At 39.0% G+C, this 24,390-nt stretch overlaps 2 protein-coding genes across 2 annotated transcripts; both read right to left on the reverse strand.

The window, feature by feature from the left end:
- Nucleotides 1-234: 234 nt before the first annotated feature.
- On the reverse strand, nt 235-8,947 carry LOC144534900 (ubiquitin-conjugating enzyme E2 D2-like). The gene is made up of 7 exons (XM_078277008.1): nt 8,534-8,947; nt 6,937-7,000; nt 6,072-6,103; nt 5,778-5,855; nt 5,192-5,297; nt 4,667-4,760; nt 235-1,566 (listed from the first exon to the last, which is right to left on the reverse strand). The coding sequence occupies exons 1-7, from the start codon at nt 8,555-8,557 to the stop codon at nt 1,521-1,523; spliced, it is 444 nt and encodes a 147-aa protein (XP_078133134.1). The 5' UTR covers nt 8,558-8,947; the 3' UTR covers nt 235-1,520.
- Nucleotides 8,948-10,532: 1,585 nt separating this feature from the next.
- Nucleotides 10,533-23,988, reverse strand: LOC144535275 (RING finger protein 145). Its single transcript, XM_078277657.1, has 11 exons — nt 23,700-23,988; nt 23,224-23,487; nt 21,747-21,855; nt 20,882-20,973; nt 20,486-20,727; nt 19,218-19,393; nt 18,960-19,100; nt 17,386-17,568; nt 16,642-16,789; nt 15,495-15,851; nt 10,533-12,156 (listed from the first exon to the last, which is right to left on the reverse strand). Exons 2-11 carry the CDS (start codon nt 23,390-23,392, stop codon nt 11,224-11,226), a joined length of 2,550 nt encoding a protein of 849 aa, XP_078133783.1. The 5' UTR covers nt 23,393-23,487; nt 23,700-23,988; the 3' UTR covers nt 10,533-11,223.
- Nucleotides 23,989-24,390: the final 402 nt, after the last annotated feature.

The following is a 24,390-nucleotide window of genomic DNA, read 5'->3' on the forward strand; positions in this document are numbered from 1 at the left end:
AACATTGAACTTAAGTACAGTACTTGAGTAAATGTACAACACTGTTTGCCGTTATATTTAAAACTAACTAATATCCAGGTGTATCTTTGGTCCATTAACCTGCCAATTCTTTATAATCAGTTACATTTTTTTTTTTTTTTGCATGGAGGCTGAAATTACTTATTTGTCAAGAATCTATTTAGTTATTGGCAAAGATTATTCAAACCTGCATAGGAATGAAAAGAATTACAAACATTCCCTAAAACATTCAATGCTTTATTCAATAAGACAGCTGATGGCGCTTCCCCTTTGTTTTACAGGCACAAGAGGTTTATCAAATGATGAATCAACATATGGCACGTGAACTTCCAAGACTAAAATGTGATTTGGCTGAGACGTCAAAGACATTAGCATCAGTCTAACAACGGAACTTCTGGATTCAACAGGCGTTTACATATTCATTTTAAATGGAACACAAAAATAAAAAATAAAAAAATAAAATAAAAAGTACCACCCTGATTCGTTGTATGGTTTTAAGTAACTTTATTGAAAGGAAAACTAAAAAGAACACAGAGCCACAAGTTGATTATCAACCATGAGCTTTGCATCAATATTTTAGGGCTACAAGAAGACAGTGTTCGAGTGGGCATAAAACTAATCATCTACTGGCTTCTAAATTAACAAAGAAATAGAAAGCCATTGAGGGGAACCACATTTTTCCAACTGTTCAGCCTTACAATCCACTTAATTTGCAGAAACATATCAGATATAATAGCCTACCCATATTAACATGCATAAAATACAACATTGAAGTTCTTATATTTTGTTTCCTTAACATTGATATATACTGCTGTGCTTCTCTGTACACACACTTTGATAGTGGAATAAGATACACTTCTTTCCTCAGGTAATAGATTCCTATACTAAAGATCGGAAGAACATGACATCACACCAGTCCAGGAGGCAGATACCTGGCCATTCTCCTCCCCCCCCACCCCTCCATTTTACCAATTTGAAACTTTCAAATTCAGAATTTACAGGTATGGCAAAAGACCGGCTTTTCTATAAGTGCTCTGAAATCCAGCTTAATGCCAACGTAAATATCAACAGCACAGGACCGAGCCAGTTAAAACAACGGGATCAACAGGCGGTTGATCTAGTGCTCAGGAGACCAGTCGCATCAGATTCTACTAAGTGTGTGCAGAGCAAATGACTAACATCACCAGCTCTTACTGGTGCATGCTCAAGCCGGGTGTTCAGAACCATGGTGACTTTATTTTTTCTTTTTTTTTTTCTTCTTTTTTTTTTTTTACTCCGTACAAAATGAGTCGAAACTTCACAGAAACTGGCACATGTCCTAGAGAGAAAACACTATCTTCTTATGAGCGCGCAGGTGGAATAAGGAGGGGGTGAAACGCTCCGATTAACCCAAAAAAAAAAAAAAAAAAAGAAAAGTAAAAAAAAAAAAAAAACAGAATCCCGGATTTTTGTTTTGTTTGAACCAGCAACAACATTTTCCACCAGCTTTCCAAATGATGCCATCACATAGCATATTTGTGTGTCCAGTCTTTTGCCATTCTGGTGTATCTGCAAAGGAAAATAAAAAAAACACATTAAAACATTAACTTTGCACCCTTCCTTTGCAACACTTTCATGTCACGATTTATTAAAAGCACATGCACTCATGCACATTGCTTTTTCAATAACAGGGAAAGCCAACTTAGCTTCCTAACAAAATGTCAGTATATGCATGAAAAACACCGGACACTTTGTACAAACTAAACTTCTTAATGATCACTGTGAAATGTTGTCTTTACGTGCCAATATGACAAATCAGGATATACGTTTATTTTTTTATTTTTTAACAAGAACAAAATGTTTTCATGCTGGAGTTAGTGGCTATGTTTACGTGCACAAAAACATATTCTGGTTCTCTGCTACAACACCATTTTAATAATTAAGCTCACACCCAGATTATATTAAATACAAATATATCTGTCTGCAGCTTCTCCAATGTATTTGAATGCATTCTCTCTGAATAGTTCGGGGGTGTGGACCATCAGGTGGACAAAATGCATTTGATTGTGAACATGTGATGGAAACGTTTCACAATTTTCTTAGACCAAATGATTGATCACGGAAATGGTCTGCAGATTAGATTTATGGATAATTAAAATAATTGTTATCACACCTAGGAGAGTATGATTACGATCACAAGTATTATTTCAAGGCAAAGGAAACTAGCTTAAGCTCCAGATTTGACGGTTTGAGCGAACGCAATGGTAGAGCTAGCATCCCATGAGTCTACACTCGGTTGTAAAAAGGTAAACAAGACTTCTAACCTTTTAGACGCATATATAAAAAAAAGAAAAAAGTGCACGTTTAGATTTTAATCAGGAGCTAAAGAAATAAATTAAAAAAAATAAAAACTCCTGTGATTGTGACAGGTTTTCCTTTCATTTTAATTGTATTATTGACTGGGTCACTTTTGGATTAGCGCCCCTTTATTATTATGAATTTTCCTTTCCTGCTCAAGTGTTAGAACAATGTCTAGTCCTGTGACCCTGATAGGATGTAAAGATCCACCTGCTTCCATCTACCAACATTTTCTTAAAGTAATAACAAAAAACAAATCACCAAACAGCATATTTACACAGTAAATGGCTTTTTTGGACACGTTACATCATTGCATGGTGATGCAGCTACCAGCGCCGACTGTTGAAAACACCACTTTTGGTGTGTTGACACTTGAGGGTTCATAATCTGCTTAACAGCAACCGTGTCATTCAAAGGCAAACTCAAATCATCCTTATCGTTTGTCTGCTAGGCTTCAGTTTCAGACACCACAGCTCATGAATGCAGTTCTTTTTGGCAGCGACCTGTTGCCGTTTCCTCAAATGCACCACCAAGAACACTCTTTACCACGCAACAATAACTGAAAAATAAATAAAAAAGGCCACCATGACAGATCGCCCAGCTCAACACACAAGTTGATTTTCCAATCATAAATAAAAAAAAAAGCTATATGAACTGCACGTTGGAAAACGGTCAGCAATGACGTAAAATATAAATTATTTGTTGTCCATTATGATGCATGGCTTTTGCTACCGTATCTGAGAGCGTATTTATTGGAGTACATTTTCATGCAACAAAAAAACTTTGTAAAGCTTCTGCAGGACTAGTAATTAACACTACTGGATATTCATTTCTCTGCCATGTATAAAAAGCAGTAACCCACAACTCTCAAGAGACCATTTTATCTGTGGGCGGGACACCAACGAGTTGGGAGATATTCTGTTAACTTATTTACAGCGACAGGCTCCATTCGCAGGGTATCAATGTGCGCGTAAAAAGTTGATTCCAAGGTCTGAGCCGAGAACGGCCAAGCTAGCTAGATACTCTATATGTACACATAACCAGAGATTAGTATCATCGCAGTTATGTCAGTGAGGCCAGCACAACACAAAACGCAACAGACCAAACCCATAACACCAGCCAAGATGCAGCACTGGCTCTTACCCTAAAGCATGGCATACTTGGCTGTCCACTCCTGAGCTAGTTTATTGTACCTGACAGAGTGAAACTACGTTACACACCAGACTCAGGTCATACTCCTTTCAATTAACGTTGTGCTTATTGTGGGTAATGTAACATGTTTTATTAAATAAAAAATATCTGTTATACATACAGACATACATACAGTTGCCAGTTTATTAGGCAGACCTAGCTCAAACAAATGCAGATTACAATATTCAGATGTCAAAACTATGGTCTATTTGGAAGCTGCGGTTTGTGGCGCTGTTAAGTTATGTTGCATTATGCTGACAAGCCGCTTCACTTATTTTGTGCACCCCATTTATAGCAGTGAGGTTGGGTTAAATACCAGAAACATATCTCCGTCTAAAGCCCAGTTCAGACCAAAGACTTGCAACAAGACAAAACCGTTTTAGAACGCCGTAGTGAAAGTGTCAGCGGTGTGAACCGGCCCGTCTCAGCTCGACTCTAGCCAGCTGGTCGAGTCTCCAGAGGCTAGTTTTAGAATGTAAGGGACGTCACCCGTTTCAACAGCCAATAGAGAATAAAGTCGCCTACAAACTATAGAAATAAAATGATCCATAATGCATTTTATTTCTATGTTACAAACTGTCAACTGGTCAAAATGGCAGCGTTTTGGACGGAGGCTCAACAGCCGCCTGCGAGCACGGTAATGTGGTCAAGCGAGCTAAAGAGTGACTGAAAAGGGGGAGAAGCATTCGAACAAAGCAACGAATCTGAGAAATAACACGCGGTTTTCGCCAATTCATCACTAGAAATGCAGCTGTAGCAAGCATCTCAACATCACTAATGTTCTCCACATACATATTTAAACGCAACAAATGGCCTGAAAGTCGGAGGTTAGAACAGAAGCACAATGAGTCTGAACTGGACTGAGCTTAATGCAATACAACAGCACCCCAACCTGCAACCTCCAAAATTACCATAACGTTAAATCAACAACTCTCTACAAAAACTGATGATTTACTGCAGGACTGTGTATTAAGACTGCATTTGTTTTAGCTCGGTGGGCCTAATAAACCAGAAAGTGAGTGTATATTTCAGAGCTTTGTTCATTTTAGGAGAGAAAATAGTTCAATTCACATTTAGAGAAGAGAAAAAAAACACACATGTATATATTCTATACACATACCTTTGACTATCTGTTTTGTAGATTCGTGCGATCTCTGGCACTAGTGGGTCATCGGGGTTTGGGTCACATAGGAGTGAGCAAATGGAGAGAAGAACTACAAGAAAACAGAATATAGACATGTCAACCAATGTTTCTATTGAGCAAACTGAATACCAAATACACATCTCAGCCCACCTACACGTCACTTTAGCCTCATTTCTGGGACACAGAGAAACCTAGATTGAATGTGTGACGTATGGAATGTCTTTTAATAACAGATAAGAGCATGGTTGTTGGTCAAAGCAAATTAGACAATAGAGGACATCTAACAGCACAGATCTTATTAACCAAGTTAAAAAAGTATTAATTCGCAGTGTCCACAAATCATGTTTAGCTTAAATGCCAAAACTTAATATAATTTCCAATTTAGTGGCCAAAATGACACACAGGAAAACCTGACAAGTATTTGGAAATTTTGTGGGTGGACATTGCACACAGTTGACAATTGTCATCATGTACACGGTGTTCTTTCATGACTGTACATACCTTTAGAAATAGTAAGTGCAGGAGACCACTGTGATCTGAGAATATCCAGACAGATACTGCCGTTACTGTTAATATTTGGGTGGTAAATTCTTGTTGTAAAAGCAACCTGAAAACAGGAAATAAAAAAACAAAAAGGAGGTGAGGACAAGTAAAATAAGGCTGCGTCACACATCCGATTAATGTTATGCAATGCAAATTCCCCGACACAGGGCAGTGACGTTTGACTATGCACTACGGGAAAGACAGGTATTACTTCATGAGGTTTGGCAAGAGTCAAACCTGTTCATGATGCCAACCGGCTGGGACTGGTTTCATTCCAGAAGAAATGTTTTCTAGGTCAAAGGTTTGATTGTTTACACATGTATATATGTACAATGTTTGACCCCAGTTCCTGACATTGAATAGATTATATGAATACATTATTTTAATGTGGCAAACAAGACTTGTGTCTGTTGCATGATGGATACTGCAGGTGGGTGGGCTTAATAGATGGAAGACAATATAGTTTTAATTATCTCCAATGTATCAAAGCAAGAAAAAAAAAAGAAAAAAAAGGACACCTTGTTTGAGGCGTAATTCAGCTTACCTTGGGTGGTTTGAAAGGGTAGTCTGTTGGAAAATGAATTGTCAAGAAGAAAACACCTCCCTGATATGGACTGTCACTCTGAAAGCAAGAATCACATTTACATATTTCAGTAAACAATAACCCAAAACCTCCTGTCCACAGCTTCCCATTACCAAGTCAAATGTCAACCTTTAATCTCATGAATACATTTAAAGCAGCCAGGGACACAACCTCGGTGACACATTCAAACAGCATGCTGTTTTAAAAGTACAAAAGGAGGGTAATTTTTTTTAGGGTCATAAAGTATGTACTTACAGGTCCCATGATTGTGGCTTGCCAGTGAAACACTACGGAGAACAGAAAGTGAATGTTAGGAAACGGGGACAGGTCACAGGTATGTGATCTGACCAGAACTAGGCTTTCTAAACCGTCTTAGCAGCAGTAACACCGTTTCCTTTATGGAACATCTTCATACTCCATACCGTTTTCAGTATGGAGCCATGGTGGTCATGTATTATTTTACTCTAGTGTCCATTGCACTTTAGTGTGGAGGTATTCATGACCAGTAGAACCAGTTCTTGGCACTAGACCTACATCCATCTGTGCTTTTTAAATGTATTAAGCACGCAAAACAATTTCTTACATTTTTATTTTCGGAAAAGTCTTGTTTTCAACCTAATCTTCAAATGTAGCTTGTTCTGTTGCTCATTTAATTGTTTAGCCGTAGCCTTCACCCCGAAACTAGCGATTGATTTGATAATTGACAAACTGTCAGTTTTAAAGCTGAAAAATAATGTTGTCAAGCTTCTATAAATGTGAAGATGTTTAGGTTTTCCTTAGTCTTACATGACAGTAAGCTGAATATTTGGGGGTTTTCGGACTGTTGGTCAGTTGAAGATGTCAAAATGTCACTTTCGTCTGTGGGTAATAATAACGGCTATTTATTTTTTAGGGGCGGGAGAGAGACATGCAGGAAATCGTCACGGGTCGGACTCGAACCCTGGACCTAAACCTCTAAATATGTGCGCCTTGCTTTACCCATTGAGCCAACCCGGCCACTATAACGGCTGGAATTTTAGAGACCAAACGATTCTTTCAAATAAATGATAGATCGGCAATCAATAACGAAAGTAAGTTAGTTGCAGCCCTAAAAACCTTGGACCCGCTCTGAGACACTTACTGTCATCACCCACTGGGCCTGCTGAGCACTGTGCTGGAGGGTCACGAGCCAGGTCGTTAAGCTCCTGGGATGAAAACAAAGTTGAGAACAACAATCAATTAGACCAAAGAAAACAATACGACGTCACCTGAAATGAATGTGCAAGACTGAGCAGCACTCAACATCCTGAGTATACATGTCACATACTGGGGAAAGGAGATACTACAGAAGAAGTCAAGTGCTTAATTTTATTTCACAACCCTCTCTCAGACGGTGTGGTTATCTCCTGCAACAGTTCAGGGGAAGGGGGCCCGCCTTGATATTGTCTCCCGAGTTAACAGCAAGACACCCCCCAAGCATATAGGAGCCTTTACTGTTAATTTTAGGTCTACGGCTACTTTAGATTGAGATGGAGGTCACTGCCCCACCCTGGCCTTCTGACACGCACCATTTCACAAGTATGTTTATGGATTCCCTTGGAAGAAGATCCTAGTAAACAGCAGAGTGAAGCAATGAAGCTACAGTAACACTTCAGAAGGTGTTACACTGCTCCTACTATATTGTTGCCAATTTCCTTCATTTAACTGCCAGAACACACCCTGTGATGTGCAAAGAACAAATATCTCAAATACCCAAGGAAAATAGAAAGAAGGAAACAGTTGCCAGTAACATATCCTTTGAGGCATCCTACATTTGTTTGGAGATAAAACCTGGTTACTAAGAAATAATACTCGTGAAGGTGTAAAAGAGTGATAGCAAATGTTACATTACAGCCTCTGTCCTAATCGTTGTCATGATTTATGTGGTGGACTTGTCCCGTTTGGTCATGGATCATGATGTAGCACCTATCTTGGACCAAACAGGCGCTTGAGTGGAGCTATATGCAGCTGCAGGACACAGCCATGATCTGTTTGGAGACCCAGTAACAAGGAAAACAAACGCGCACGTTTATATTTCTTTATATATATATATATATAAAAACAACACGTAATGTGTTTTCTTTTATTAAAGCATTTTTCACTCCAATGTAAAAACACATGGGTTATAGTGTGACTTGCCCTGCTCCATTAACTTCAATAGTATTGGCACCAATACAAAATTCTAATGACGTGTGACTGTTCTTTTTTCCTTGTACATACCAAAGAAGTGTATCATGAACACAGCTTTGATTGCTAACTCAGATTCAGTGAGTGAGGAGTACGAGTCATGGGTGTTGGGTACACGGGAGTATCGCTGCTATTATAAAATTGTGTGAGGGTCCAGTAAAGGCTTGGTGCTATAACGTTAACCACATATCAGTCAGTCATATTAGTGTTTATGTAAAGGTATGAAGTGTTGGGCAATTAATGCGGCCTTTCTCCCCCCCCCCCCCACACTTTCGACTAACACACTGAACCTAACCGAAACTGCTAACGTTAGCTCGTGTGTGCCAGGCGGTGCCACTGCCAAGAGTAAAAAGCTGTCAATTTACTCAACCATAAACACAACAAATGATTGTAACACACAGACTTTACACTTCCCCGAACATGTTTCACCGCCATGTTTCACAGGATACGGTGTCAAGAACGGCAATGTGGGAGGCTAACGTCGCCAGATGAGGGTAACGACGCTATCTTACCTTGTGGATCCTTTTCAGAGCCATCCTCTCTCGATGTTCTCTTCGATTTGAAGGTTTTCCGATCCAAGCAGTGAGGGGCAACCGTGATATGCCAGGGTGATTCCGCTATCTCTTTAATAATTGACGCTGGGTCAACTCGACGGCCTTTCTTTGCGAGCTAGCGTAGTTAGCTAGCGAGCTAAAACTACGTATGCGCGGAGTTGGTAACAAAGATAGCTGCCGATTTTATGCAGCTTCTTTTCGCCTAACAACTGTCCTTCGATAACCCTCACTTCCCCGTAGTTTCGACGTCTTGTATTGGATTATTTGAGTCCCCGGTTGAGGCTGATTAAGTGCGTGTGCCAGGTGAAGTAACCCGGACGACAAAGCTCCTCTGCTTTCGGTTGCTGCCGTTAGCCAACTAGCGGCTGTCGACATGTATTTGAAGCTTTATGATGAGAAGGCGGTCCAGTTGGCAGCTGAGCTTTTTTTTTTCCTCAAACTTTATTGTGTTAATTCACACATACATGTGAGAAAAACATAATTTATAAAACAGGTCCGCCATTATAACGTTACTCAATAAAGATAACAAGACAGTCGTGTCTACACTCTCAATAAGGCGATACATTCTCATATTATCAGGACATACGATAGATGTACTACAGACTTGTAGGGAAAAAATAAGAATTAAATAAATAAAAATTAACTGAAGGGTAGACAATACAATTACATTTATCTAAATAACAACCCTGTATCCCGGCCGAGACTTTGACAATGTTTTCTTGTAGCCCTAAAATATTGATGCAAAGCTAATGGTTGATAATCAACTTGTGGCTCTGTGTTCTTTTTAGTTTTCCCTTTGTTTTCATTTAAAGTGAATATGTAAATATTTGTTGAATACAAAAGTTCCATTGTTTGCAGATTGATGCAGATCTCTTAGAAGTCGCAGAAAAATCACATTTAGACTTGTATAGAAATTATGTGCAATGTGGAACAGCTAGAGCCATCATTAATGTTATTTATAGCTGGTTAAGTTGGTTAATCAATTAGTCATTAACCAATTAAACTATTAAATTATATCAATTGTTTGAGTAATTTCTTAAGCAAAAATGCCAAACATTCACCGACTCTATCTTCCCAAATGTGAACATTGTCTGCATTTCTTTTTCTTGTATGATTGTAAACTATAAATATCTTTTGGATTTTCAATTGTTGTCCTGATAAAACAAGTCATTTGAATTCGTCACCTTCGGCTCCAGGAAACTGTGAGGAACATTTTTCATTTTACTGTGAAAACACTTAATCGATAAAGAAATTAATTGTTAGTTGCAGCCCTAGTTTAGATTTGTATTAATCACACTTATTGTGGATGATACACCGTAACATATACACTCAGTTACACCTAGCTAAAACTAATGCAGTCTAATACAACAGTCATATCCTACCTTCACGATGATTATAATGTTCATGTTTGGTTGAAACTGTTGTGGGGCAGTGTTGAATCAACTGTATGATCATTTTTGGAGGCTGCAGTTTGTGGTGCTGTTAAATTGTATATTGACAGGTGTTTCTATTATTTTGTCCACCCCATTTAGATCAGCGAGGGTAGGCTAAACTATTATTTTGGCTGATATTGTGCTTGATACTGTTTAATTAAATCACTATACCATACAGCAAACCTGGAGCCGTGTAACATCCCAGCATAGGAATACAGTACACAATGCACAGAGAGGAGTGGGAGTTAATAGTCTGGCAATGATATGGGTCACATTAAATGTATTATATTTTTTTTACTTACTGTAATTTCAATGTTTAAAGAAATTTAAAATTGTTACATTTTATAAATTTTTTTTTTTAAAGAAGACCCTACTGTTGTGGAAAACGTTTGGTATCGATAAAAGGTTCATATGTTCATGTATAAATATCAACATCGGCAAAGATATTAAAAAGAAAACACTTTGTATGTTACTAACTATGTGTTAGGTAGGACATATATACCTTACTGTAGATACCTGTGAAATAACAGTGATGCAGAATGCTTTAATATCTCAGAATCAACATATCAGACAAACATTTCTCTTCTGTTTATGGCGACAGAATGCTGTTTAGAATGTATAAATGGCACACAATGTTAGGCTCACCTGTCATGATTTTTTTTAATACAGAAACTATGGTAAAAAAAAAAAGAAAAAAAGAAAATCACAGCAGTAATTTAATACTGGGAGACAGATAACCTTTGCAGCACAAAAGGCTGATTCATGAATAACAAAGACAAATGCTGAAACTTTTCTTTTTGCCAATTTGCTTTCACAAAAATTAAATACATGAGAACTACTGGGAAACACTGGAAACAAATGAATCAAATGCTATTTCATTTCACTAAGTAAACATCTTTACTTGTAACCTGCTAGAATTTGGTAAATATTGATGCAAGATAATGGCTTTATAGTTACACACTATGAATTATAATATATATCTTTTTTTTTTTACAATTTCTTTATAGTTGTACAATAAGGGTATCATTTTAACCCAACACAATTTAGTCTCTATATTCATTCAGATGCATGTTATTGGCTAAACTGAAGCACATTCATTACAATGTCTGGTAAAAGACATTTTATGATTGGTTCACAGAGAGAAGGCAAATGTGTTTATTTCCCTATTATGGGGGGGTCACCCTTTCACAACGTCAAGGCACTGATGCAGGGCAGTCAGTCGCTGTTGTCTGTGCTTGTGCAAGAGAAGGAGGCATCGGAGGACAGCCGAGGCGTCTTTGAGACAGTTTCAGCCTCTCTGAGCCCATCCAGGTCCAAGTCTGAATACGTGTTGTTTCCTTTATGACTCTGAGGATCGTCAATGCAGTCTAAGAGTCCTGAGTTTTTATTACATGATTTGACAGACGGACTATCGACAAGGCTCACACCAGATGCCTCGTGTTTGTTGTTCGATTCTGGTGAATCAAAGCTGTTCCATGATTCAGATGTCTCTTCACAGCTGTCATGTTTATTACCGTTGGCATTCTGTGCCACTCTAGGACAGAAAGTACTGATGTCTTCAAGCTCTGCTCCATTAGAGTCAGATTGGCTCTCCACCGTGTACTCCTTAAAAGTCGATGGCGACGGTGAGTCCTTGACACTCACCTCCCCTTCGTCGTCCATGTTAGGAGGAGACGTTTTACCCAGCAGCTCATGGGGACCAAAACTCTCCCCTGAAGAGCAGCTCGACACTGGGCTGACAAATCCAACAAAGTCTCCACTGGAGCTGAAACAAAGACCATGGACAGCTTCCCTGCTATTTTCAGTAGGTTTGTCTTTATCTTCGCACCCACAATCTCCATCCTCAAAGCTTTTAGTCTCCTCCCGCTCCTCGGTGGGATCAGGAGTTATAGCATCGCTCTGCGTTTCTTGGGACGTGCCGTCGTCCTGGTTCTGATCTCCCTCTTGTGCAGCCAGATCGGGGCCCGTGTCTCTCTGAGTTGGAGTTGGAGCCGCCGGAGCGTAGCCTGAAGCTGGGCTCTGACTGCTCAGGGTGGGTCGGACTGTTTGGTGGCACATGGGGCAGGTCTCCTGCACATACAGCCACTTGCGGAGGCAGTTGCCATGAAAGAAATGTCCGCAGTATGTAATCACAGCAGAGCTCATTTCCTGTGAGGAGGAGAGACATAACGGACTGAAAACATTACCTATAGACCAGTATGTAGCAGTTTCATGAAGAAGTAACATATCTATAAGACTATTACATATTATTTATATTTATGTTTATTTACTAAACCTTGGCTGATGGCCAAATAATCTACATTAATTAAATCCAGTGCAATACTTATTTCAGGGATATACGTCTCCAAGACATTGTCTATGTGTATGTTTTATGTCATTTTCTGTTGTTATACATGTTCTTTTTGTTTTTCCTACTTGGAAGTTTATGTCATTTGAGGTAATGTTTCATGTATGTCTGTTGTTGTTATTAATCTCATGTATGTTTGTATGTATGTGCTCTTTTTTTTTTTCTATACGAGCTACCCGGGGATGCACAAAGAACTTCAGCCTTGGCTGACAATAAAGTTGTATCGTATCGTACATATCCAGTATATTGTTGTTATTGTCCTTTTATGTTGTTGAATTATAGGCTTTATCATAGCATTCTTCTATTATATATACTGTATAGTACTGTATTACTGCCGTGTGCAGCATACTTTATTATATTATTATGTATATATTGTAATTGTACTTAATAGTCCTGTTAGACCGTGCAAGAATCAGTCACGAAACTTTAGAGGTATGTAGTTGAGATGAAAATGAAAGCCCGAGTTCGAAGATGGGTGTGGGTCGAGCAAGGGCGCCCCGGAAGTAGGGGGGCAGGGAGTCAGATGGTCAAGATGGTCTCTGGTTTTAGTTTTATTTTTCTATTTAATTACACTTAAAGCATTGCTTAATTGTTTCCTTACCTCTCAGCCTGTCACCGTGGTGCTGCAATGTGGATTTATCTTAAAAGCTCTTAAACCAGAAAATGCTACGGCTAACATCTTCTCTACCGCTGTTTTCTGTTATTAGCAAGATTCTGTAGCTGCTTTCTCGACAATTAACCTGTCATCGGTGTCAACGACAAGGGAGATAAAAAACATCATTAACCTATTTTAACATAAAACGTGACAAACACAAGCATCGTGTCTGAACAGTGCGAGGAGAGGGGGCGCTAAACTGGAAAGACAGGAACAACATGCTTAATAGGTACACAAGTACTATATATAAACACAGTAGTGCATGTCACATGTTCACAGTCTGCCACATGCATTTAGAGCTGGGCAATACTATCACAAAAGGTTTGACTCTATACTAATGTTGATATTGTGGTGATATTTTTGGTATAAATATATGTTTCTGATGTGGATAATGGACTGTGGACACATTTAGAGAAGCAGTGGCAGCAAAAACAGTCCTGTCGTGTTAGTAGTGTCCTAAGGAGTGACCGTCAGACACTGTCCCGGGACAGTCAGACACTGTCCTGTGACTCCCAGACACTGTCCTATGACTCCCATGATAGTCCTGGGAGTCACAGAACAGTGTCTGACTGTCACTGTCCCGGGACACTCCTCAGGACACTACTAACAGGACAGGACAGTTTTTGCTGCCACTGCTGCTGCACATTTAGCCACATCTCTCAAACAACAAAAGGAAGCCTTGACTGTCCTTATGGAACAAACTCTAGTGTTAGCTAGACAGAATGTCAGAATAGGCTTTTCAAAATAAACAAGAGTAAACTGCTTGGTTTTGTCAGAGTTGATGGAAAAACACGCAAAATGTTTTTTTCCTGTTCTTCTCATTAGAAACAAAAGAATAAATGATGCGCATTAATGTACACTCCAGTAAAACATACTATAGATCGGAAAAGTCTTGAGTTAGACTGAATGCTTCATTATGTGCTGTAGGAGTCAACTGCACCACTGGGAAAAATACATCATATAGCAAGTAAAAGTGGGGGGAACAACTGGATGACTCAGACAGTAAGAAAACCAATCAATAAATCTGACAAAAAATAAATAAATCAAACATGGTTGATATAATTATGACACTAAAACTACAACAATCCTAAAGGAGCAATATGTAATATACTTACTGTATTTAATCAAAAACAATACCACAATGTGTCATCTGGGAAACATGCTAAGTTGAAAGACTATGTTTTCTAACAACAATGCTAAAGCCAGTATTTTCTCCGTAAAATATCCGTTCCGTGACTGAATGTCTGTTTGTGTTTTGGCCTGTGTGTTGGTATCAACTGCCTATTTTGACAGCTGGCCGGGTTGCCAGATATACCTGTAAAAACACAAACCCAGCGCGCTACAGCTGTAGTATAGCCATGGAAGCAGCAAACAAACAAACGGGATCAACGGAGATAGAGTCATTCTACCCGCCCTAAAAAATAAAAAAAAACTCGGCATCTTTCTAAACGGTTGCATAACCAGAGACGAGGTAAAACACGGGTAAATAGACAGATTGGAGACAGCTTAGAGCCTAAAAGAACACAGAGTTGACTAATTTCCAGTCTCGTTCATTTATATCACGGCTAACGTAGGGATAGTCATTTTCATTCATTTCAACATTCATGTGCTCTAGCTAAATTATATAGAGTACTCAAGTTAGTTACTCGCTAACATTTTTTAGACACAGCCAGTGAAGTGATCCTGACTGGGGCTCCTGACATGCTAATACACACTAATTGCTAATGTAGGATCCATGACATATGCCAGAAACCGCAAGTTAGACTTCCTCATAATGGAAACATGCAGTTTAACTTTGGCAAAACACCCAGTAGCCTGAATTGTTCTCTACAGGACGTTTTGCAATGTATGTAACATTATGTTATATTATGTTATTGTGGCTAACGTTACCATCACCAGCTTCAAGGTTATGGTATGTTGGACAGTAAGATGATTCCCACTTTTTTACAAACTGGCATGCAACCATAATGTTTAATGTACTGACTGTACAGTGTATAGACAAGCTGTAAGTAGTGTGGAAGTAGTAGTACGGACAATCTCCCCCCTGACCAAATTGTTCCCTCGCTTCTGTTCAGCGGGCATAGCCGACAGGCAGTGACTGAGCCCTGGGTACAGACGCCCGTGAGGTCATGGCCTTTTTAGCGGTTTTTGCAGTGCCGTTAAGCCGAGTAAAGGTGGCAGTCAGTCGGGCTCAAAGCTCTGCAAGGGCGCAGTCTTTTTAGCGGTCATTGATGTTACGGTTGGTCGACAGAAGGTGACTGTCAGTCAGGTACTGAGCTCCGCGAGAGCACGGGCTTTTAATAACCGTCAACATAGCAGCATCTAGCAACTCCGCTGCGCTGTGGAGTAATGTCTGGCAATGCGAGACTAGCATCACGCTAACATTGACATTGTGTGACGTTGGGTTTAGCGTTCTCAACCTGGCAACTCCCGTGAACTTCGACGCTGGGGAGGAGGGGCCGGGGGAGGGGGAACGCCACTAACCTGAAAGCAGATGGAACAGACGTCGTTGTGCTGCTGCAGCTGTCGAGCCGTGGCTCTGGGGAGGGAGTTGATCTTCTTTGCCGCTTCCTGTCGGAGCAGGAAGCTCCTCCAGCCAGACTGAGCTCGGAGCCAAACGTTGAAGTAAGAGTGGATGATAATGACGGAGGCGCCCATCCAGCTCCACTCGCCGAACAGCGACTCCCAGGTGCCGTACGCCACCACGCAGAGCGCCACCACAAACTCCAGCACCCTGCTGACGGCGTTCACCCAGTAGATCACCTCGTCCAGGCTCTCGATGGGGTCGCTGCGGAACAGCTCCACCATGAAGAGGGAGTAGATCAGCATAGTGCCTGTAACCTGGACAAATATTACACACTTTCATTTAGAATATTACAAATAACCTACTTTATGACGGAACTAACAATGTTTAATCAAAGGAGTTTTTTTTGTTTTACTTTACAGGTGCTATATGGAGAATTTTTATGTGATTATAACATCTTTCATATTATTGTAATAGCATACGTTTTTCGTTTGTAGGGGGTTCATTGCTACTGCCACAGTGTCTTATTTGGTACGAACACTGTGGGGCGCCAAAGTCATGACTTTTCAACATCTACACCTATGGTTTACACACTTAAAGCATAAGCATAACCATAGAAGCATAAATAATACCATGATTCTTATCAATACATTAGAAATAAAAATAAATGAAACACTGGATCTTTCACAGAATGAAATGCCACTGATTGAGTATCTGAAGTATGTCAATCAAACTGCTCACATTCAAGAAGGTGCCATAAATTAAACAGACAAGTTGTCAACAAATAGGTGATGGAATATGTCTGACAAGTGGGAACTTTTGTCAGAAATGAACAAATAAAAATGTCAATAATGTCAAATTGGTGTCAAAATAAAAATGTGAGCAATTCAAAAAGTATTTAATGCCATAGTAACTTTATCAGTTGCAGGTTTGATAGTTATTTTACCTAATTTAGTTGTAATGGAAGTTTAATTTAATGTCTTTTTTTTTTTTTTTATTCAGCCAAATGAAAGTCTTAATTGTTCAACTCTTCAAACACATGTGCTATAAAGAGTAATCCAGCTTCCTGTCTTCAACATTTCACAAGAAAGAGAAAGAAAGCCCTACCTGAAGGGAGGTCAGCATGCAGCTAGACACCAGTATAAGGAGCCAGAAGTCCATGTGGAAGAACTGGGAGATTTTATAAGCCATAAAGACAGGGAAAACCAGAAGAAGCAGACACATGCTGAGGCCACGGAAGTGTTTCCACACACTCCTAGAAGCACAGAAGAAAGGAAAAGAATAACCCAAATTCCTCAGAAAACTTTTGAAAACATTTTGTACTGCTCACTTTTCAATCCTGAATCTCGCCAGCAGGGCTGTGTATTGGCAAGAATCTGGCGATACGCTACGTATCACGATACATGGGTCACGATTCAATATATTGCAATATATTTCGATACTGTGTGTAAGGTCATATATTGGGATTTTTTAGAGTATAATTTTTTTTAGAAAAATTAATATTTAAAAAAAGACATGATGTTCATAAAAGTCAAAGAAGTTTACAATTCAGTACACAGAAAATCAAACTGCCAGTTTGGGATTGTGGTTCACAGGTTCTTAGTGAGCTGATGTTTATATGCTAAAATAGGCCAAAGTTCAGCCAGAGCTACATTGTTAGCTTCTAACAAAAATTCAGGCACTGCTAGGCAAGGACACTAGTGGTGCGTCTCAAAAAAAAATTCAATATTGCCTTTTTGAAAATTGATACAGTATTGCAAAATAAAATATTGCGATACTCAAGTGTATTGATTTTTTCTTACACCCCTACTCGCCAGTAGAAATGATTTCCACTGATGTTTTTGCTTTTACCTGTTGCGGGACGCCCCCAGGGCCAGAATAACTGGATCTGTTATTTCGATCATTGACTGCAGGGTTGAAGTCACCACGATGAAGAGGATGATGCTGAGGAGGAAGGTGCGCTGCAGTGCCTGCATATCTAACAGGCCCGTCTGGAGAGCGAGCAGGAGCAGCGTGACGCCCTCGGTCACACCTCTGAAGACAAGGAGGGTAAAGAATTAGAAACATGATAGAATAGCAGAAGTAACATGGACTTGGACTTCATTTGACTGTTTTAGGTTTGAAGGTTACACCACTTCAAACACAACTCTATTCATGTAAGTCCATGAACTAAAAAAGCAAAAGCTCCTGCAGACCTTTTTTTCACTTGTGTTTGCACCAAACTCCAAACTGTGCACCAGCTTCAGCACTTTATCCTATTACAACGTGTTTACACTGTTTTACCCTCTGGAACATCTGTGTGCCCACATTATATTTGTCTTTTTCTACTGAATCAGTTTACATTTGCTACTCGATTAAGATAAATCCACTCTCGAAAAATAATACTGCTCTTCTTATTATAAATCCATTGTAATAAAAATGTCTTAACAAAATCACAATAATGAGGCTGTGACGATAAGTCAATTAATAACCTGACAGATACTTAATCAGCAACTATTGTTTACAATGAATTAATCATTTAAGTCATTTTTAAGCATAAATATCCAACATTACCTACTTCCAGCTTCTTAATTGTGAGAGGCTTTTCTTTGTCTTATGTGATATATAAATATCTGATATTGAGTATCTTTGAGTTTTGGACTGTTGGTTAAACGAAACAAATAATTTGAAGATGGGACTTTGGAAATTGTGAGGGGCATTTTTCACAATTTTTCAAAACAATAATTTATATATCAATGAAATAATCAGAAATAATAAAAATAATTGGTAGTTGCTACGTCAATGATTACAGTGACAGCATATCACGTTGGTGACAGCAATGCTGCTGTTTGGTAAGTAGACAAAGGGATGGAATTTCCCAAGAAACCTATCCCTGGGCACAGTTAAATCACCTGCCACGTCTGCTGCCACCATGTGATTTGGGCGCCCCCCAGTGGTAACTGACCATTAACATATAAACGTTCTACAATAAAGGACAATAGCTCCCAAATATTGAAGAAACTAACAGTCAGACGTAAATATACTCAAATCAGCTTCTTTTTTTTTTATATATATAATCAGCTTCTTTTTTTTTTATATATATAAAACGTTGGATCAAGTGATAATTTGAAAACAATTAGATTATGTTAAAGTGGTTGCTTGTAGTGATGAACCCACCTTCACGGAGCTTTATAGGAAGTTTCAGTGCATTGTTTATCTGTCTGATGCGTACATTTATTGTTTTGGTTCACTCTCAATGCTCTCAAAGTGTTGTTTTTGGGCGCAAAAAAGCTCTAAAACCCACTTTATGCTACCTGCTCAGCACCACACAGCAGACAGACACAGATAGAGACTAGCTGGGGAACATCTTGGAACTTTAAGCTCCAGAGCCAGATATTTCTCTCAGGAGTTTGTGATGTAGCATAAAACTGGAGACAACATCTCACCTGTGCATGACGTTGTCATTTTGAACCCCTGCGTAACCTCCCAGGTAGAACTTGCATAGGTTGAGCAGTCCGAGAGCGAGATAGGACACCACAAAGGTCAGACCCAGAAGCGAGTACGGTGTGGCACAGCATTCAGAGACACTGTAGGGTTCCATAAATGTAGCAAAGAAAACACCAAATTATAAACCAAATACAACCTGTGTAATGTCGGGTACAAACTCACACAAAGGAATAATATTCCACATAATCACATCCCACCTGGTGAGCAGGAAGAACATGATTCCCTGATGGCCTGAAGAGGCGTGGCCAGACATGGTGTCTGAGCATAGCTGGACGATGAACAGAACAAACCAAAAGACACTGAAGAGCACTGGGACGGCAAACTGGTTCCACAGAGAGATTCCCACAGCCAGAAGTCTGTACAGCTCGATCACCTGAGGGACAGGAAACCATAGAGGTGACCAACACGACACAGTGAACAAAAAATCATTACAGATAACCAAAAAGTAAGAGCAGCATATTGAAACTGTGGGTCACCTTCCATTACAATATGTTGCTCAAGGCGCTGACGCACCAACCCGATTATCGGCCGTCGGACAGTCTGGCCAGGTCGGTGACTCGAGTCTGTTTGGTGTGTTCTGTGCCGTCATCAGTTCATTTTGGCCGATTGGACTTGTTGAATCGGCTGGTGGGCAGTCGGACTCAATGACCAATCTGATTGGTGGAGTGCTAGCCCTTGACTAGCGAATCAGTGCACGAGAAAACTGGAGCTGACAACATCGTATTTTCTTCCGTTCAGCGAGTAATGACAACAACGATCCTTCTTGACTACTATCAACACTCTCTGATGAAAACAATGACTGACGACAGCGTGCTCTGTGTTTACTAGGTCTAGAGAGATGTTCCATCATTTCTGGTTTTCATTTTTTGGGTGACTAAATAGACGAATACAGATTAGCGCCGCCTGCTGTTATGGAGATGTATTACGTCTCGCGCACGCGCAGAACGTACACTCAAGTTGGCGTCGCTTCGGTGTGTTCTGAGGCACTTTTTTGACCTCGGGGAGCCGACTGATCAGTCCGACTGCCTTTCCTGCTGACGGTCGGCTGTTGGGTTGGTGTGTCAGGGCCTTAAAACGCACAGATCTTGTCTGAACTGTTAAAACAACATTTCTGAGTAATAAAATAAACTCATAGAAAAACCTAAGTATAAAAAGTAACATTGATGTATTTATACTTGAAAAGCACAACATATTTGATAGCTGCATTTAATAGATATTTCTACAAGTGTAGTATAGTAAGATGAAGATTTCTAAACAGTTAAAAAGCTAAGAATAAAATATAAAATTAATAAACAATCCAGAGCAATGCTACTCTAAAACAGACAAAATATCTTAATTACTTTGTCAATTGAGGTGTTTTTTTTTTTTTTTTTGGAAACTCTTTTCAAATATTCAGGGCATAGGCATCTACAACAGGATGCATGGTGAAAATGCTTTAATATAATACATTTCAGAATAAGAGTACCTCCAGCTGCAACAGCTCTGAATAGGCAGCCTTTGCGAGGCGATATGGCACAAAGACATGTGAGAGGAGGAACACGGTGATTCCTGCTGCAGTCAGTCCCATGGAGAAAGTGTTGACGGTTAACAGCGTGCTGTGATGCGCAGCGCAGAGTCTGGCCAGCAGGGGGAGCATGTGAGCAGAGAACAACCACACCTTTCTGGTCTTCATCAGGAAAGCACACAGCGTGCTGAGAATAATCTGACCTGAAAAGGAAATAACATCAGAACGATTATAAAGCTTCGGCTTTGAGTAGAACCGTACAAAATGCAACCTTCAAAAACAAAACAGTCTATGAATATGAATCTAAATGAGCCTAAACGCCTTGTTTTTACATGTAACTTTGGTTTCGGGACTCACTAGTCATTGCAGAGACAAATCTGTTGAAGGCCAGAGAGTCAAGGTACACTGCTCCTTCAAAGCCGTACTGCAGCTCCTCACGAACATAATCCCTGTAAAATAAACACAACAAGAAACCAGGCTTTATAACTATATGGTATGTCTTGTAATGTAATGTACTATATGCTGGTTGCTTTCAACAGACACGTCATTAGAATTACACACAGCAACACACAATTATCTGAGGTGTTGTCTTACGCTGCACTTTGCTAAGAATTACCTTGTTCTTTAGAGTAAGTACTTGTCCTTACTCAGAAGTACTTTGACTGTATTATCAGCACTGGGTATATACATAAATAACACATTAATAGATGAATGAAATACTTAAATAATTTGAAAAATAAATAAATAAATGAACTCAATAAACAAACTTTTGAGAAGAAACTATTATCCTACTGAAGTAAAATAATTCCTGAGGTGACAGTAAAAGATCAAATGTAATTTAATTGTGGAATTAATTCTCAGTTTTTGTATTAATTCATCTTTATGTATGTATGTATGTATGTATGTATGTATATATATATATATATATATATTTCTTTTTTTTTTTAATCAAAAAAGTCACGTTTGTTGCTATCCAAATAAGTCAGCTCAGGTCTCTTTACAGCAACAAGCCTAAGCCAGAAACCACTGGTTGTTCACACGTGAAACAGTACTCTGTCTTCTAAAATGAAATATCAGGCTGAAGGAAACTGGATACACAGAGGGAGGGGCGCTGCAGCCAAGCTTTGTCAGGAGAGAAAACTGATCCTGGTACAATAAATCTGGGAAGCCCAGTAGTAGCAGTAGTAGTAGTAGCAGCAGTAGTAGTAGTAGGGCATCTCACTTAGAAATCTGATGCCCCATGTATAGGAGCATGGCAGCGAGGATATGGAGGTAGAGCATCACAATGTGTCTCAATGGCAGAACCAACACCACCACGTTTATCAGATGACCTGGAAGGCAAATGGAAAAGCTCACGTTATGTTTTCTGTGTTTGACGAAGCCAAGAGAGTGAAGATACTAGTAGACACTCTTTGAGAAGTAGAAACGATACACACTAGAAAGGCACACAAAGTGGAATCACATCCAACTCTTGCCATCAGATCTACTATATTTTTCAATTCAATTACTGAATGTCTGAATAACAATTTTGGCAATGTTGAACTGACTTATCAGGCTGACTAAGCTGCCAATTACACAACTTAAACTTTGTTTAACAGTTTTTTAAGGCTTTGGCTTTAACTAAGGATTTTTTATTATTATTAATTAATCTGCAGTTTTATCAACATAGTAAATGTACTTATTAAAATATTCCACAGCCCCAGATGACGTCCTACAATACCTGCTGCTAATAGTTGCTGATTCATTCAGCTCTGGTCATGACTAACAAGTCATTGCTGCATACCACATATACTGTATGGTTCCTAAACCATATATAATGGTAATAAACGTAAAACACATTTTACACAGAAACAGGTTTACAAAAGGAGTTTGTTGTGTATGGAATCTTTTAAATAGAATGTTTCAGAGTAGAAACACGATATAAAAGCTATACCTAAACAATGCTTTTTCTTCCTTGTGGCCAAAGAATTGTCCAGATACTATAAAATTCCATAAGTGTCCTTTTCAATATTTCAGCATCTTGTAAAACATAATACTTATAGTTTTACTTTGTCTGTAGATCATGACATAAAGGACAGTATAAAACAACATTTTATTTTCTATTTCATTTAACTCACAGTTGACGGACAAGCCTTTCTTGGTCATCAATACCAACTAGGGCTGGGCGATATGGAGAAAATCCAATATCCCAATATTTTTGACCAAATATCGATACTGCAACGATATCGTAGTGTTGACTATTGGTGCTTTCACAAAATATTTACACAATGAGATTTTTTATAAATAATCATCAGTAATGTGGATATAATGACTTAGTGATTAAAGGTAAATAATAGAACCGTTACAACAGTCTGGTAAGTTCAGAAAATGACATCACTTTACTGTAATGCAGCCTTTAAAACCAGGAAAAGACAACACTTATGCCAAATTACCATATCCAAAATCTAAGACGATATCTAGTCTCATATCACGATATTGATATAATATCGATATATTGCCCAGCTCTAATACCAACATAATATTCAGTTACCAAATGTAGTGGTAAGATACCGCAACTCTTTAGTTGGGCTGCACAAAACTTTAAAATACCACATATTCATCAGTCTGCAGTTTTGATTTAACAATATGTTCTATGTTATGCCTGTTCAACTCTGTGCATGTGGGTACAATTTCCATTATTTTATCATGTGCATACTTACCAATATAGTACATGTTCCAGATGACGTATTTGTATTTGAAAAGCAGGTCTTCATTTTTGGCCTTGATGTGCTCTGTTAAACCTTCTATGTCACATTTATACAGCAGGTCCAGCACCAGTATACTCGGCACCCTGAGGGCAACGTTGGCCAACTCTTCCAGACGAGGCATCTTTAAAAAACAACTTTTTGGGGGTGTGAGCAGAATGCTTGTGTGTCACATACTGTTAGCTAACCGTCTCACTGCTTTGCTCGTCTTCTTGTCATCTGAAAAAACACATACAACTTCATGTTAGGCGCCCAAGGACCTCCTCCATGAGCAACCAGGCCGTTATTTAGCTGTGAATTCCTGCTTTAGCGTCAAATGTAGGCCACTAGCCAACGCAAGAGATATGCAGAAGTTAGCTTGTGAATTAAGACATCACAATGACAACGCTTTCAAGTAGCTAGTTTGTATAAAGTGACAGTAGTTCGCTTACTTTGCACGGTGACAGACGTCAAAGCCGAACAGCCATTTGCTAGCTAGTTGCTGCTGCTGTCGGTTAGCTTTCACAGCGACAAGCAACATGTTTTCATAGAACCACAGGCAAAAATATTTAACTTTTTCTGTATCTTCCGCTTGTCAAAGATAGTTAGAAACAGTCGCCATGGAAAAAGTTAAATTAAATAGCTGGAATTATACGATAAGAGGATACGTAATGACACTTCAAAGTAATGTTATGATTCCATTCGCTTGCGTGGCCATTTCCAGTGTACACGTCACGTCGAAATGCACCAATCAGGTTTAGGTATTCTCGATTTCAAAATAAAAGTCATGCTTTTGGATACTACTGTTTCTACTACTACTACTAATAATATGCATTTTTATAATGCACGTGTTAGCAACATGATGTAACTTAGACTTTTACTTTAATATCACTATATTGTTACTTTATATTTTGCCTTCATATACTTTTACTTACTGTTTTACTACCTGTTTACATAGGCTATATATTTATTATTTGTCATTACACAGTCCTCAAAGCACTGCACAACTGCTGTCTCCACACAAACTCTCTCATAATAAAATATAATCCTGTTATTCCAAACAAAGACATTTTAAAGGGAAATTCCCAGAACAGAAGATTTTGAATGTCATTAACCTAATAGTTAATGACATTTGGCTACAAA

This window comes from Sander vitreus, chromosome 20 (assembly GCF_031162955.1).
Source record: "Sander vitreus isolate 19-12246 chromosome 20, sanVit1, whole genome shotgun sequence".
Taxonomy (NCBI): domain Eukaryota; kingdom Metazoa; phylum Chordata; class Actinopteri; order Perciformes; family Percidae; genus Sander; species Sander vitreus.